The sequence below is a fragment of the Aotus nancymaae genome, unplaced genomic scaffold, assembly GCF_030222135.1.
Source record: "Aotus nancymaae isolate 86718 unplaced genomic scaffold, 86718_ANA_hifiasm-v0.15.2.pri h1tg000008l, whole genome shotgun sequence".
Taxonomy (NCBI): domain Eukaryota; kingdom Metazoa; phylum Chordata; class Mammalia; order Primates; family Aotidae; genus Aotus; species Aotus nancymaae.
Genome location: NW_026988419.1, coordinates 49874753 through 49890896, shown reverse-complemented (window position 1 = coordinate 49890896; position 16144 = coordinate 49874753). Strand labels below are relative to the sequence as shown.

The 16144-nt window shown below is 35.8% G+C and overlaps 1 protein-coding gene across 1 annotated transcript in view; it reads left to right on the top strand.

Annotated features, from left to right (window-relative positions):
• DNAJC10 (DnaJ heat shock protein family (Hsp40) member C10) overlaps positions 1-2303 on the top strand; it is a 49236-nt gene extending 46933 nt beyond the window's left edge. Inside the window, exon 22 of the mRNA XM_012468612.3 lies at positions 744-2303. Coding sequence (XP_012324035.2) covers positions 744-755 — 12 coding nt within the window. The 3' untranslated portion in view covers positions 756-2303. The remainder of the gene's footprint in view (positions 1-743) is intronic.
• The last annotated feature ends 13841 nt before the right edge of the window (positions 2304-16144 follow it).

Sequence of the window (16144 nt, the reverse complement as noted above, 5' to 3'; positions counted from 1 at the left end):
TTTTACCTTTTTCAAATCAGTATTACTGTAGGTCATACTTAAAAAGAGAACAAAGAGTATATGAATGTTGGAGTGCTTTTAAAGTGGAAATTAATACAATCACATGAGGTATCTTGGATTCTTTCCCTATGAGGCAAAAGAAAGACAAAACAGCTCAGCCTCTGGAAAGGGCTAGAGAAGTCTGGCTTTGTAACACCATATTAGAATATAGGTTCTACTGTAATACAGTTCAGAACTGCACACCCCAATAGACAAAAACCTTACAAACTACTTCAAGAATATTTTTTACAAATCTAAAAGGTAGGAAAGAATTATGAGTCTGTATTTTCATGGTTCCACTGAACAAACATGTTTTTCTAGTGTTTTGCTATATTAGTTCGTTTTCTCAAGATATTTTATTTTGAAATGTATAACTTTTATCTCAAGTTAAATATTTGAAATTTTAAAATTGTCATCATCTAGATTATAACTGAAATTAAGTTAAAGAGCATACCAAATATGCTTGAAATTCTGTAAACCTATATAGTTAGTAATATCTGCTACGGGCAGGTAAGAACTAGGAGATAATCTTTTCTTTTTCATTGTTGTGTTTTGGCAGAGTATGTTTCATGTCATGATCCATTAGATAAGAATATTATTTCTGAAAAAGTAAAATGTTGGTTAGTTTATAGTATTTTACCTTGTTTTTATAACATTACAAACTCATACTTTCTCCTTTCTCTATCACCTTTACATTATTATAGGATGAACTTTGATGATGTTGAAGATGAAGAAAAAATTTAAAAGAAATTCTGACAAATGACATCAGAAGACACCTATTTACAATGTTATATTTATGATGGGAATAAATGAACATTATCTTGGACTTGCAGTTGTACTGCCAGAATTATCTACAGCACTGGTGTAAAAAAAGTGTCTGCAAACTTTTCTGTAAAGGGCCAGATTATAAAATATTTTAGACTTTGCAAGATATAATATACACATGAGAACAAGAATTGAGTCATCATTTATTCTCTGTTACTTGCTTTTAACGACTCTAAAAAATATTAAAACCATTCTAAGCTCAGAGCCATACAAAAGTAGGCCAGATTCAGTCCATGGACCATAGATTGCTGTCTCCCACTATGGGCTCATGATGTTTCATGTGACTGGCTGGAACATGAGTCTGCTGTGCTATTATCTACTTAAATGTCTACATTGTATAAAGTGCACTTTCACTTCCCATTTTTTTGGCTGGCCTGAAAAGAGGTAATGGTTTTTGGTCACTTGTTCTCATAAAAATGTTATCTCTGACCATATGTTTATATTTTGTTTTAAAAACATTCATGATGTGGCAAAGTAAACATACCCTGTTAATGCTATATTATGATGAAGATATTCTTCATTGTTTTCTTTTCTTCTTAAAGGTTGAAAAAATGCTTTTAATTTTTCACAGCTGAGAAACAGTGCAGCAGTATATGCACACACAGTAAGTATACAAATTTGAGCAACAATCAGTGTTCAAATTCTGTAGCTTGCCATATCATCCAGGAAAAGCTGAGGGAAAAAAATTATAGCAATTACTGGGCATTGTAGAGTATCCTAAATATATTATCACGTATTTAGAGTTTTATATTTCAAAGATACATGTGTTCATGTATTTTTCTGAAATTGTTTTCATAGAAATTTTCCCACTAATAGTTGATTTTTGAGGCATATTTCTACTATTTACATATTTGCCTTCTGAACTTTGTTTTGACCTGTATTCCTTTATTTGTATTGTTTTTTTTTCCATAGTTTTGGTTTTTCACTCCTGTCCAATCTATTTATTATTCAAATAGGAAAAATCTTTTCTATTTGAAATAGAAAATATTTCAAATAGGAAAAATATTTTACAGGTTTGTTTTATTGTGGCTTATGAATCTGTAGTTATTCCAGTTACTAGTTTACTATCAGAGGGCTGCCTTTTTCAGATAAATATTGACATAATAACTAAAGTTATTTTTATAAGAAAATCAAGTATATAAATCTAGGAAAGGGATCATTTATTTCTGTGTTGTTTAGACTCAAAGAATCACAAATTTGTCAGTAACATGTAGTTGTTTAGTTATAATTCAGAGTGTATAGAATGGTAAAAAGTCAATCAATCAAAACAAGTCAGTGAATTAAAAAACTTGCAGTTTTTTTCAAAAACCTGTTAGAATATGCTTTATTATATTTGGAAGAGTTTTTTTTTCTTTTCAGTATCACTTTACCCTGCTCCCCAGTATTTCCTCATAAAAGTGATTATAACCATAATTAATATTAAAATAGTTTGTTCTTCATTTTCTCCCATCTTTTTCTCCACTATATACTCGACTCTGTGTGGATTCTGCTGTATGCCTGTGGGCATATATAGAACTGTCACCACTTCTCACACTTAATTTAACACCAGCTTTTTAAATTAATATCAGTAATGTCAAGAGCCTTTTATTCTCAAATTTTTAAAGCCTAGAAGTTCTACCAAATTGGCTTGTTTCTATAAGAATTCCAAAATGGAATGCCTAAAGAACTCTTACTTGGGTAAATATTTACTAAAATGTACTGGCTATGTGCATATCACCGCACTAGACACTGAGGAGTATACAAAAGGAATCTAAGACATGGTCCCCATCTCCCAACTGTCTATAATTCTCAGTTTTATCACTGAACTCATAAGGTGCTTACATTACTACCTATAAATAAGTTTCCTGCACTTATTAGTTGAGAAATATTTTAGGCAGTAAATAAAACAGTAAATATTTTGTGCCCTTTAATTTGACCTGAGCTATGTGCCTTTGGAATCAGCTCTAAGCCAGGGCCCCCTGGGAGTCATGTTAAGTAACATGTATCATAAAGTGACATACATCAAGGTTATCTTATATAGTCATATCAGTGTTATTGGGTCTTTCAAAAACAGCTGGCAGATTTAGCTTTTAATGACTGTACTGATGCAGTAGATCGAGCACCTCTAAGGAGTACCAAGTATAATTTGCCATTTCTCAGCAACACGATTTTTGTTTGCAGCTGACCCTGCATAACATGGTACCAATTCTAGCTGACCAGAGCACATTCTATCAGGCAGCCAGCCTTGGAAATTAGGTCCATTTAAAGTATGTGGCATACAGCCAGGCATGGTGGTGTGTGCCTGTAGTCCCATCTGCTTGGGAGGCTGAGACAGGAGGGATTGCTTGGGCTCAGGATTTCTAATCCAGCCTGAGCAACATAGCAAGACCCCATCTCTAATAAACAAATTGTGTTTGGGTCACTAATGATGTTTGTCTTTTCTAATTTCTCACATTTTATTTAGATCTTTCATAGCTTTTTTATTTAAAGGTATATAATTAAGATAAAAGTAAAATGAAATGGTTAACAACTTTTTATATTGTCAAAATGTTCTTTAAATTTGCTCTTTGTTTTCTGACAGTGCTCAAAGTGGGAATTTTCTTAGAAGTACAATTATCAAAAAAATACGTTTTTTCCTATGGGACACACATTTCAAAGATGTTTAGTACAGTACATTTTTCATAAAAGGGTATCATTTTAAGTCATTTTAATAGATTTTTGTGTAATATTTAGTGTAGTCTTAGTTCTTAAATCTGCCAGCAAAACCAGATAAATGTCTTAAATTAGGCACATTTATTCTACTGTGACTATTAAGAAATAATACAAAGATTAATAAAATGCATTTTAATTTTTTATACTTACAAATAAAAATTGATAATGAAGACGAAAAGTAAATAACCTTTCTGATAATATTCTACTTTACACATATACTGAAAACTTACACATAGCCCAATTCTTCTAGTGAAGAAGTTTGTAATATGGTTTGGATGTTTGTCCCTCCAAATCTCATGTTGAAATGTGATCCCCAATATTGGATGCGGGGCCTAGTGGGAAGTGTTTGGGTCATGGGGTCTGATCCTCCATAAATGGCTTGCTGCCTTCCCCAGTGGTAATGAGTGAGTTTTTGCTGTGTTCATTCCTGCAAGAGCTGGTTGTTAAAAGCATTCTGGCACCACCACCTCCCCTCTCTCTCTCTCATTATGTGACATGCCTGCTCCCCCTGTGCCTTCTGCCGTGAGTAAAAGCTCCCTGAGACCTCACCAGAAGCTGAGCAGGTGCTACGTTGTTTATACACCCTGCAGAACTGTGAGTTAAATAAACATTTTTTCTTTATAAGGTAACCAGTCTCAGGTATTCCTTCATTGCAACACAAGACAGACTAATACAGTTTCTTTTCAGTAAGAATTACAAAATTTAGGCCAATAACCAAGCTGAGTATAAATGTTATTAATCATACACAAAAATATGTTTCACTGGCTTGAGTCATTTTTCTATTTAACACTGAATTTATACTTAGATTCTTGTACTGTCACTGAGTTGCTTTGTGAACAGCTAGGTATATTTTGTGAATGGTGAACTGACCTACATCAATATGGACTCCAGGAATTCATCTTTCAACCCACTTGACTGCATTAAGTAGTCATTTTGAGTGCATCACCTAGTAGCCTGTGGTCCTGAAAGTTAGTAATCATCCTCAAAAAGTCTATGTTAACTAACTACTGATAATCTTCATTAAACAACTGCTATTTCTTTATATATGCACTTTAAGTTCTGGGATACATGTGCAGAACATGAAGGTTTGCTACATAGGTATACATGTCCCATAGTGGTTTGCTGCACCTGTCAACCTGTCATCTACATTAGATATTTCTCCTAATGCTATCCTTTCCCTTACCCCCCACCCCCTGACAGGCCCTGTTGTGTGATGTTTCCCTCCCTGTGTCAATATTTCCTCGTTATGAGTGAGAACATATGGTGTTTGGTTTTCTGTTCCTGTGTTTTCTGAGAATAATGATTTCCAGCTTCATCCATGTCCCTGCAAAGCACATTAACTCATACTTTTTTTTTATGGCTGCCTAGTATTCCATGGTGTATATGTGCCACATTTTCTTTATCCAGTCTAACATTGATGGGCATTTGGGTTGGTTCCTAGTCTTTGCTATTGTGAATAGTGCTGCAGTAAACATACGTGTGTGTGTGTGTGTGTTTATAGAATGATTTGTAATCCTTTAGGTATATACCCAGCAATGGGATTGCTGGGTCAAATGGTATTTCTCTTTCTAGATCCTTCAGGAATCACCACACTGTCTTCCAAAATGGTTGAACTAATTTACACTCTCACCAAACAATGTAAAGCGTTCTGGTTTCTCCACATCCTCTCCAGCGTCTGTTGTTTCCTGACTTTTTAATGATCACCATTCTAACTGACCTGAGATGGTATCTCATAGTGGTTTTGATTTACATTTCTCTAATGACCAATGATGATGAGCTTTTTTTCATGTTTTTTGGCCACATAAATGTCTTCTTTAGAGAAGTGTCTGTTCATATCTTTTGCCCACTTTGGATGGGGTTGGTTTTTTCTTGTAAATTAGTTTAAGTTCCTTTTAGATTCTGGATGTTAGCCCTTTGTCAGATAAATAAATTGCAAAAAATTTTCTCCCATTCTATAGGTTGCCTGTTCATTCCGATGATAGTTTCTTTTGCTGTGCAGAAGCTCTTTAATTTAATTAGATCTCATTTGTCGGTTTTGGCTTCTGTTGCCATTGCTTTTGGTGTTTTAGTCATGAAGTCTTTGCCCATGCCTATGTCCTGAATGGTATTGCCTAGGTTTTCTTCTAGGGTTTTTATGATTTTAGGTCTTACGTTTAAATCTTTAATCCATCTGGAGTTAATTTTTGTATAAGGTGTAAGGAAGTGGTACAGTTTCAGTTTTCTGTATATGGCCAGCCAGTTTTCCCAACACCATTTATAAAATAGGGAATCCTTTTCCCATTGCTTTTGTCAGGTTTGTCAAAGATCAGATGGTTGTAGATATGTGGCATTATTTCTGAGGCCTCTGTTCTGTTCCATTGGTCTGTATATCTGTTTTGGTACCAGTACCATGCTGTTTTGGTTACTGTATTCTTGTATAGCTCAAAGTCAGGTAGCATAATGCCTCCAGCTTTGTTGTTTTTGCTTTGTATTGTCTTGGCTGTATGGGCTTTTTGGGTCCATATGAAATTTAAAGTAGTTTTTTCTAATTCTTTGAAGAAAGTAAATGGTAGCTTGATGAGAATAGCAGTGAATCTATACCTTGGACAATATGGCCATTTTCATATGGAGCATGGAATTTTTTCCATTTGTGTTCTCTTATTTCCTTGAGCAGTGGTTTGTAGTTCTCCTTGAAGAGGTTCTTTACATCCCTTGTAAGTTGTATTCCTAGGTATTTAATTCTCTTTGTAGCAATTGTGAATGGGAGTTCACTCATGATTTGGTTCTCTATTATCATTGTATAGGAATGCTTGTGATTTTTGCACATTGATTTTGTATCCTGAGACTTTGCTGAAGTTGCTTATCAGCTTAAGGAGTTTTTGGGCTGAGACGATGGGGTTTTCTAAATATACAATCATGTCATCTGCAAACAGAGATAATTTGACTTCCTCTTTTCCTAACTGAATACCCTTTATTTCTTTTTCTTGCCTGACTGCCCTGACCAGAATTTCCAATACTATGTTGAATAGGAGTGGTTAAAGAGGGCATTTTTGTCTTGTGCCAGTTTTCAAAGGGAATGCTTCTAGTTTTTGCCTAGTCATTATGATATTGGCTGTGGGTTTGTCATCAATAGCTCTTATTTATTTTGAGATATGTTCCATCAGTACCTGGTTTATTGATTGTTTTTAGCATGAAGGGGTGTTGAATTTTGTCAAAGGCCTTTTTTGCATCTATTGAGATAATGATGCGGTTTTTGTCATAACATCTGCTATTTCAAACATTTGGAGGAAGTAAAGTGTCTTTAAAAGAAGAGTAAGTGTGGAATTTTGGAAAATATGAAATTAGAAACTTAGAAAACTTGAATTCTAAGTGGCTATTTATATTATCAAGTGGTAAAACATTGGCTAACTAAAACATGGTTCTGAAGCCAGTTAACTAGCAAAAAGCCCCACTTGTGCATTGAAATATCTTTCTCAGGTCATTAAAGTATATGACACTAAGGCAAAAAAATAAATACATACACACGCAGAATATCTCAGCAGCCACTGCCAAATGAAAGTAATAAAATGAAACAATTTGTTGGCTTCAATGTATTTAGGAAAAGTCTTGTAGAGTCTGTACCATTTTTCCTCTATTTTTGAGAAATATTAATTCTTACTAGTCTGTAACCCCAGCTTTTTTATTTTAAATCTACTTTCTATTTTGTGACAGGAGTGAAAAAAAATTTTAATGATTTTAAACATATTTATGTATTTTTCAGACTTGGAACTACAGTGTCTCATGTTTTACTATAAAAACTTGGGGATATTACTTGAAGATCAACTATATTGTTATTTTATTTTTAATACCTTAGCAATTCATCTGTCAGTAATTACCAAAGAACACAAGACTGAATAATATGATATATCTAAAGGCCTATGTAATCTGTCACCATGTTAAGACTTTGGAAAGTTAATTTGTATTAATTAATTGTAAATTAATTCTATCAAGTTCATTTGTAATAAATTCAAAATGCAAAAAGAAAACCTATTTCATTACAAGGATTAAGTAAATTTTAAAATTCATTTTGTTGGCTGGGCACAGTGGCTTACAACTGTAATCTCAGCACTTTGGGAGGCTGAGGTGGAAGGATCACTTAAGGCCAGGAGTTCAAGACCAGCCTAGCCAACACAGTAAAACCCATCTCTACTAAAAATACAAAATAGCTGGGCATGGAGGTGTGCGCCTGTAATCAGCTACTCAGAAGGCTGATTAAGGAGAATTTTACAAACCTGGGTGGCAAAGGTTGCAGTAAGCTGAGATCACACCACTGCCATCCAGGTGGACAGAGTGAGACTGTCTAAAAAAAAAAACGCATTTTGTTGATACTTTACACTCAAAACTATGTAAGAAACGTCCCCCAACACACACACACTCAGCCATGTTGTCATCTCAGAAGATAGCAGCCCTGTGTGTCATTCCCTGCAGTGTTGGCAGAACCTAGCACATTGTTTGACCCATAGATGCACAGTGTATATTTTGATTGACAAACAGCCAGAAATATTATACTGTTAAATGTGTTTAAAATTAATTTTCCAGAGTTGTTCTAGTCAGAGTTGATCTCTGACTAGAAATTATAAATTGTTTTATGCCTTAAAAATTAAAAATCATAAAAAATTATAATAATAGCCTATAAGTTTAATTTGCAGCCCTTAAAGCTTAGAGGCATTGTAGTAGATATTATAGTAACTTTTTTAGATGTTAGTAATTTTTACTGTAAAATTTAAAGTAGCTCTACCTGTTAAAGTAGCACCTATTCCTTTGAAAGGAACTTTCTCAGAGGATTTTTAGGGCTTCATAATTTCTTATTGCTCTATGTAAGTCCCTCTGATAGGCTTCCCTGAAGGATTTTAAGCAGAAATAATATCAGGTACCAGTAGATGGCAGTGAAAAATAAGCAGACACATTTTACTACTGATAAAATGCCTTTTCTACCTCAGAACTGGACAAGAATCACACAGCCTAGTTGGCCTTTTGTTTTTTCACTAAAAAGATCCTGAATTATCAGTCACTTACGTTTGACTATGAGAAACTGCAAAAAAGTTAAAACTTTTTCATCTAAAAGTTTGTGATCTAGTGTAATAAATAAGACAAATACTCAAGTGTATGAATGGTATGACAATAAATTTAGAAAATTATACAGGCACACACACTGCTGTAGGCATGTAAAGATACATACATATATTGGGGCTCAGCAGATTCCCATTCATGAAGAATGGTGCCTGTGTAACAGTATAAATGGATCACTTTTAATATACCATAAAATATAAAAAATTGGACTAAATTTTAATTCAAAAGTCTCAGGGTTTTCTGGGGCTTTTAGTACTCCTTAATTTGTAAAATAAGAGACACAGTCTTCAGGTAAAAAAGAGTTCTTTTTTTTTTTTTTTTTTTTTTTTTTTTTTTTTGAGACGGAGTTTCGCTTTTGATACCCAGGCTGGAGCGCAATGGCGCGATCTCGGCTCACCGCAATCTCCGCCTCCTGGGTTCAGGCAATTCTCCTGCCTCAGCCTCCTGAGTAGCTGGGATTACAGGCACGCGCCACCGTGCCCAGCTAATTTTTTGTATTAGTAGAGACGGGGTTTCACCATGTTGACCAGGATGGTCTCGATCTCTTGACCTCGTGATCCACCCGCCTCGGCCTCCCAAAGTGCTGGGATTACAGGCTTGAGCCACCGCGCCCGGCCAAAAAGAGTTCTTGATCTAAGAAATGGGTTTACTGAATTCTTGCCCTATAGTCAAATACTTACTCTGAGTTTGGAAAAATAGCTTACTTCATCTCTCTGTACCCTAATTAATTCATTTGCTAAGTGGGAAAAATATTTCATTAGGTAGTAATGTAGATAAGATGAGGTAATGTGTTTAGAAAAACAAATCAATGTGCAGGACAAATGATATGATTTTTTTAATGAAAGACAGGGAAAGGTATCAGATAGCTTAAAAGGAAATTTAAAGAAAAAGGCTTTTCAGTCAGATGAACCAAATGCAATGTGAGGGCTTTATTTGCATCTGATTTAAACAGACTATTATATATATTTGTTTATATAGAGAGAGAGTAGGATATATTTCATATATGTATAAAACAGTTGGAGAAATCAGAATATTTGAATCTGATACTAAGAATTGTTTGCAGGGTTGTTTGTTGTTACATAAAAGCTAATGACATTTTTTTAATCATAAGAATGTTTGGGATTTGCTTCAAAATAATCCGGTAACCAGGATGTGAGAGAAACCAAAAGGAAAGAGGGAGATAATAAAATCCAGAGACTTTGGGTAGCTGTTAAATGGAACAAGACTGGCTGTATCTTATAAATATTAAAGCTGAGTAAAGGATAGATATGGGTTGATTATATCTTTGTTTTGCTTGACAATGTTCCATAATAGTTTAAATAATGAAGTTTTAATTTCAAAAATGCAAAATATTGTCTTTACAACTAAGATAACATTGGAATTTATACAGAATGCCAAATGACAAATGTGTAATCAACTATTTGCCAGGAAATCAGTTGACTAGAGGTAGAAAAGTTTAGGATAAAAATGGAATTGGTTGGGACTAAGTACGACCACTTTGAAAGAGAATTAGTAGAATTCATTTTCTTTTCATTACTTCCTTTCAGCTTGGAGCGTAAGCATCATTTCACCATTTTGAGCCTCAAGCTCTCAATATACCGGAAAATTCTAATCCTGTTCCTTCACTGAGGTCATAATACTGAATTCTGAAATGTAAATAATTGACTAGAGATTGTCGAGTCAAATTATTTTCTACAAGGAAGATGAGCTTACGCTGCCTGAAGGCACAGAGTGTACCATCGTCCTAAAATATGGCCTTCTGTTCCCAAAGGAATAGACCAGCTGCACCTAGCCTTTGCCAGCTACACAGTTTTGGTAACCTTGCACCCTTGTGTCCTTCAAACCCCATTCTCACCAAAGCCAAGGTTCTCTCCCTCTCTCTCAACAGATTTCTCAGCACATATCAGATTTCACACCAATCTATGAGTAACTCTTTTCAGAGATTATTCTTATGGTCCGAATATTTATATCCCTCCTTCTCTCCCTAAAATTATGTTGAAATCCTAACCCCCAAGGTGATGGTTTTAGAGATACGGGGCCTTTGGGAGGGGATTAAGTTGTGAGGGCAGAGACCTCCCATTTTGATATTAGTACCCTTATAAAAGAGCTCCGCAGAGAGCTTGCTTGTCCCTTCTGTCATGGGAGAACACGGTGAGAGTGAGCCATCTATAAACCAGCAAACAAGGCCCTCACCAGGCACTCAATCTGCCAGCACTTTCATTGTGGACTTCTCAGCCTCCAGAACTGTGAGAAATAAATGTGTTGTTTTAAACCACCCAGTTTGTTTTGTTATAGCAGCAGCCTGGACAGACAATATATTGAAAAAAAATTAGTATTGTAGCTCCACTGGTCATGTGAATGCCAGAGGAGCTGATCCAGTCATAGGCTTAAGGCTTATTTTGGAAACTGTACTGGCTTGACAGTCTCCCCATACTGATTCAGACTCCACCAAGGTGCACATCACCCGCCAGTCATTGTGGCTTCTGCTACTTAAGGCTCTGGAATTATGGAAGAAAACAGAGTGAGCCTACTGTCTCTTCCTACTATTTACCTGGTGTTTTGATTCTTAATAGTTTATAAGCTCTCCTATTCAAGTTCATACAAACCCATAATCTACTATCAAACCATTCATTCTGACAAAAATGTGCCTACCAAAGCCACAGATTTTAGATTTAGGTCTTTGCAAGACTACCGCTGAAAGTTCACATGCTTGATTGGCAGTCTTAACCTCTAACCAATGGAACAAATCAAAGAGATCTTAGTCAAAATAGATATGGGAATGAAAGTGAGACTTAATATGCAAAGAATGAGAATGAGGCCAGGTGGGGGTGGCTCACACCATTAATCCCAGCACTTTGGAAGGCCCAGGTGGAAGGATCCCTTGAGACCAGGATTTTGAGACCAGCCTGGACAACATGGCAAAACCTCCTCTCTACAAATAAGTTCAAAAATTAGTCAGGCTGGTGGAATATGCCTGTAGTCCCAGCTACTTGGGAAGCTGAGGTGGGAGGGTTGCTTGAGCCCAGGAGAGTTGCAATGAGCTGCCGAGGCTACAGTGAGCTGTGATCGCACCACTTCACTCCAGCCTGGGAGACAGAGGGAGACCCTGTCTCAAAAAATAAAAGGCAAACAATGATTTTAGAAGTTAGATGTCTCTAAGTTGAAGTAATGCTCACATAGAAAAATTAAGGCATACTGTTTTACTGTACTCTCAGAAATATGTGTAACAAATACTTGAAGAGCCACTAAAATAAATGAGAGTCCTTTTCACTTTGAGCCTCCAGAGTGACTCCTACAGAGAAGGGTAGAGAGAAGGGCTGGTCAGCTGTCAATGAGGTGGTGATCCCAGAATATGCCATCAACATCCACAAGTACATCCATGGAGTGGAATTGAAGGAGTATTCCCCTCAGAGCACTCAAAGAGATCCAGAAGTGTGCCACAAAGGAAATGCGCATTGAACCAGACTCTACAAAGCTGTCAGGGTCAAGCAAATAAAGGATAATCCCATATCTTATCCATGAGCAATTAATTGTCTAGAAAATATAGCAAGGATGAAGATTCACCAAATGAGCTCTATACTTTAGTTACCTATGTACCTGTTACCATTTGCAGAAATCAACAGACAAGGTGGATGAGAACTGTTGGTCATCAAATAAGTTATAAAACCACCAAAAAATAGGAGAAAACGGGAGTAAAAACAAAATGCATTTTTAAAAAGTATTAAAATTTGAAAAATATCTTGGAAGTAAGGACAGAGAGTTTAAATATTTATCTCAAAAGGAAAAGTGTTAGCAGTGGGTTGTAGCAATGAGCCCTTTAAGTGATGGTCGTATTTGTGTTCTTTAGTCCCAGAGAACAAAAGGAAGTGAGCTTATCCCACAACACAAGCAATATCTATTTATCTCAAAGGAAATTCCGGAAAGTTCCTTCCTGGGAATACGGAAGGGTAGACTATTCAGAAGTTTTCTAAAATGGACTTCAAGCTCTATGGCTTTATGATCACTTCGTATGTCTATGGATTTTTGTGGGGAAGAGAGATTTCAAGTGAAAGTTCATTTTGTGTCTTCTTTAAAACTCTTGATTTCCTTTTAGAGTTTTTAAAACTCTTGATTTCCTTTAGAGTTTTACATAAAAAGATGTAACAAAATTTATGATCTTATTCATTTTTTAAGTAGTATACAGTTCAGTAATGTTAAATATTTTCACATTGTTCAATCTATCTCCAGGGCTTTATCTTGCAAAACTGAAATTTTATATCCATGAAGTAAAACCTTTTTATTTACCAGTGCTGCTAGCCCCTGACAAACACCATCCTACTTTCTATCCATATGACTACTGTAGTTATTTAAGTGAAATCATACACCTTTTGTCCTTTTGTGATTATTTTACTTAACATAAGTCCTCAAGACTCATCCATGTTGTAGCATGTATCATAATTTTCTTCATTTTTTTGAGACGGAGTCTCATTCTGTTGCCCAGGCTGGAGTGCAGTGGTGTGATCTCAGCTCACTGCAACCTCCATCTCCTGGATTCGAGCAATTCTCCTGCCTCAGACTCCTGAGTATCTGGGAATACAGGCACAGGCCACCATGCCCGGCTAATTTTTGTATTTTTAGTAGAGGCAGGGTTATACTATGTTGGCCAGGATGGTCTTGAACTCTTGACCTCAGGTGATCTGCCCACCTTGAGCTCCCAAGTGCTGGGATTACAGGCATGAGACACTGCGCCCTGCCAATTTTCTTTCTTTTTAAGGCTAAATAATATTCAATTATATGTGCATTCTACATTTTGTTTTTCATCTGTTGACAGGTTTCCTTCACCCTTTGGCCATTGTAAATAATCCTGCTATGAGCATGGGTGTACAAATATCTGAGACCCTGCTTTCAATTATTTCAGCTATATACCTAGAAGTAGAACTCTATATCATAGTAATCCTATTTTTAGTGTGGGGGGACCTCCATACTGTTTTTCATAGCAGCTGCACCATTTTACGTTCCCTCCAATTGTGCACGAGAGTTCTGAATTTTCTATATCCTCACCAACACTCACTTTTTTAAATAGTAGGTATCCCAGTGAATGTGCATTGGTATCCCATTGGGGTTTTCATTTGTACTTTTGGAGTCTTTAAATTATTACTTTTTCCATATCAAAGTACTTTGTGGGAAGTTCATTATTTTACATTCTCATACCTTGCTTCATATTACTTTCCCATTTGGATGCCCTTCATCCTTCACCTCATCCTATAAACTCAAAATCTAACTTAAATCCCAAACCAACTTCCACTGTAAAGCCTTTGCTGACTTTACTTCACACTGATTTCTGAATTTCTAAAAGTGCCTCAGTCTCTACCACATAACTTAGTATTTGTTTATAAGAAAAAGCTTTATTCAGTCCTATATTATTCTCTAATTATTCCATACAGTGTCTTCCAAGCTAGATTGTAGGTCTTCAAGAGCAGAAGATATTTGTTTTATACTTATAAACTTGGAGATTTGCCTAAGTACTTTGGGTGCTAAATGCTTCTAGCTTATTTAGTTTACATGACTTTCTGCATGTGAAACTTGAGAAAGTTGCAAATCAAATACTTTGGCCTTATAGAACTGAACAATACCTAAATGTGTTTAAAACTGCTATATAAAATGTCAGACATAAAAGCCAATATCTAATGAATCACCTTTTCCCTTTTCTTAAATTACAATAGTAATGACTGGGCGCAGTTGCTCACACCTGAAATCTCAATGCTTTGGGAGGCCAAGGCAGGCAGATCACTTGAGGTCAAAAGTTCAAGACCAGACTGGTCAACATGGTAAAACCCCATCTCTACTAAAAATGCAAAAAAAAATTAGCTAGGCATGGTGGCACATGCCTGTAACCCAGCTACTTGGGTATCTGAGGCAGGGGAATCACTTGAACCCAGGAGGTGGAGGTTACAGTGAGCCAAGATTGTGCCACTGCACTCCAGACTGGGCAACAAGAGTGAAACTCTTATCTTAAAAAAAAAAAAAAATTAGCCGGGCGCGGTGGCTCAAGCCTGTAATCCCAGCACTTTGGGAGGCCGAGGCGGGTGGATCACGAGGTCAAGAGATCGAGACCATCCTGGTCAACATGGTGAAACCCCGTCTCTACTAATACAAAAAAATTAGCTGGGCATGGTGGTGTGTGCCTGTAATCCCAGCTACTCAGGAGGCTGAGGCAGGAGAATTGCCTGAACCCAGGAGGCGGAGGTTGCGGTGAGCCGAGATCGCGCCATTGCACTCCAGCCTGGGTATCAAAGAGCGAAACTCCGTCTCAAAAAAAAAAAAAAAAAAAAAAAAATTACAATAGTAATAATCATGCCTTCCAACACTAAAATCAAATAACCTTACTTACATGCCTGCTGAGCTGACTGATTTTCTGTCTTTTCCTTTGCTTTATTCTCTTATTTCTTCTAAGTAACCATATTTTCCCCTCCTGTTCAACTGTCTATGCTCTTTCTCTCTTCGTTCACTGTTCTGGTATTTAAATGTTATGACTTATTTTCAAGTAAATATTTTTAAAAGTTCTTCATTTGGGATAAAATATACACTACATAAATTCAGTGGATAAATACCCCCACACAGATCGACCCTGCATGAAATGTGTTCCCTCAGAAGTAGGGCAATTCATTCATTATGGGATCAAGCCATAAAATTTAAATCCAAGCAGTAATTCTCCAATTAAAGTAACTCTACAGCTCAGCTTTCAGTCCTCCTGAATCATAACTAGTTGGCAACAAAAGGTAGTATGCCTTGGTGTGAATAAGCCTTAACATAAAAACTCACCCAGCCTCAAAAGTTAAAAATTAAGAGAGATATGTATTCAGGTGGCCATTTATAAACAATATTTGAATACCATTCTAGCCAAATTAATATCAAATAAGTTACTGTAAAATGAAATTTTAAAAGTATATAAACATCTTAAACTTTAAAAGCTCAGCCCAGCTAGAAGTCCATATGAGCTTCTAAAACTATACTGGGGAAAGTAGCTCTGTCCATAATGATTATACAGTTGTTAGCAAAATATTGGTCAAAACTTTTTCAATTTCATGAGTTTCAAGATACTCTTCAAACTGGCCTCCTCTGTGAAATCGTTCTTGACAAGTGAAACCTGGCTCCAACAATGACTACTTTATTCTACCTCTCATTTCTTTTCTGTTTAATAAATCCAGCATTTGGGCATACAAACTGTACACAACAGTTTAAAACACTCTAATGTGGATAAGACACCTCAAAAACAGGAATTTAGTCATGTTTGTCATGTATTTCTAATATGTGGTAAAATTTTCAGTTAGTAGTTATGGTTTAATTAATTGCAATATGGAAATAGATATTCAAAAATCTAAATTGCATCTTACATTTCAACAATGGATATTTAAAGAGTTTATAAGTTATGTTTTGCATTTTACAACATATTGAAGATACAAATTTTAAATTTAACTCTGAACAATGCAATATTCTAGAGAATCAGAGAATTGGATCCTAA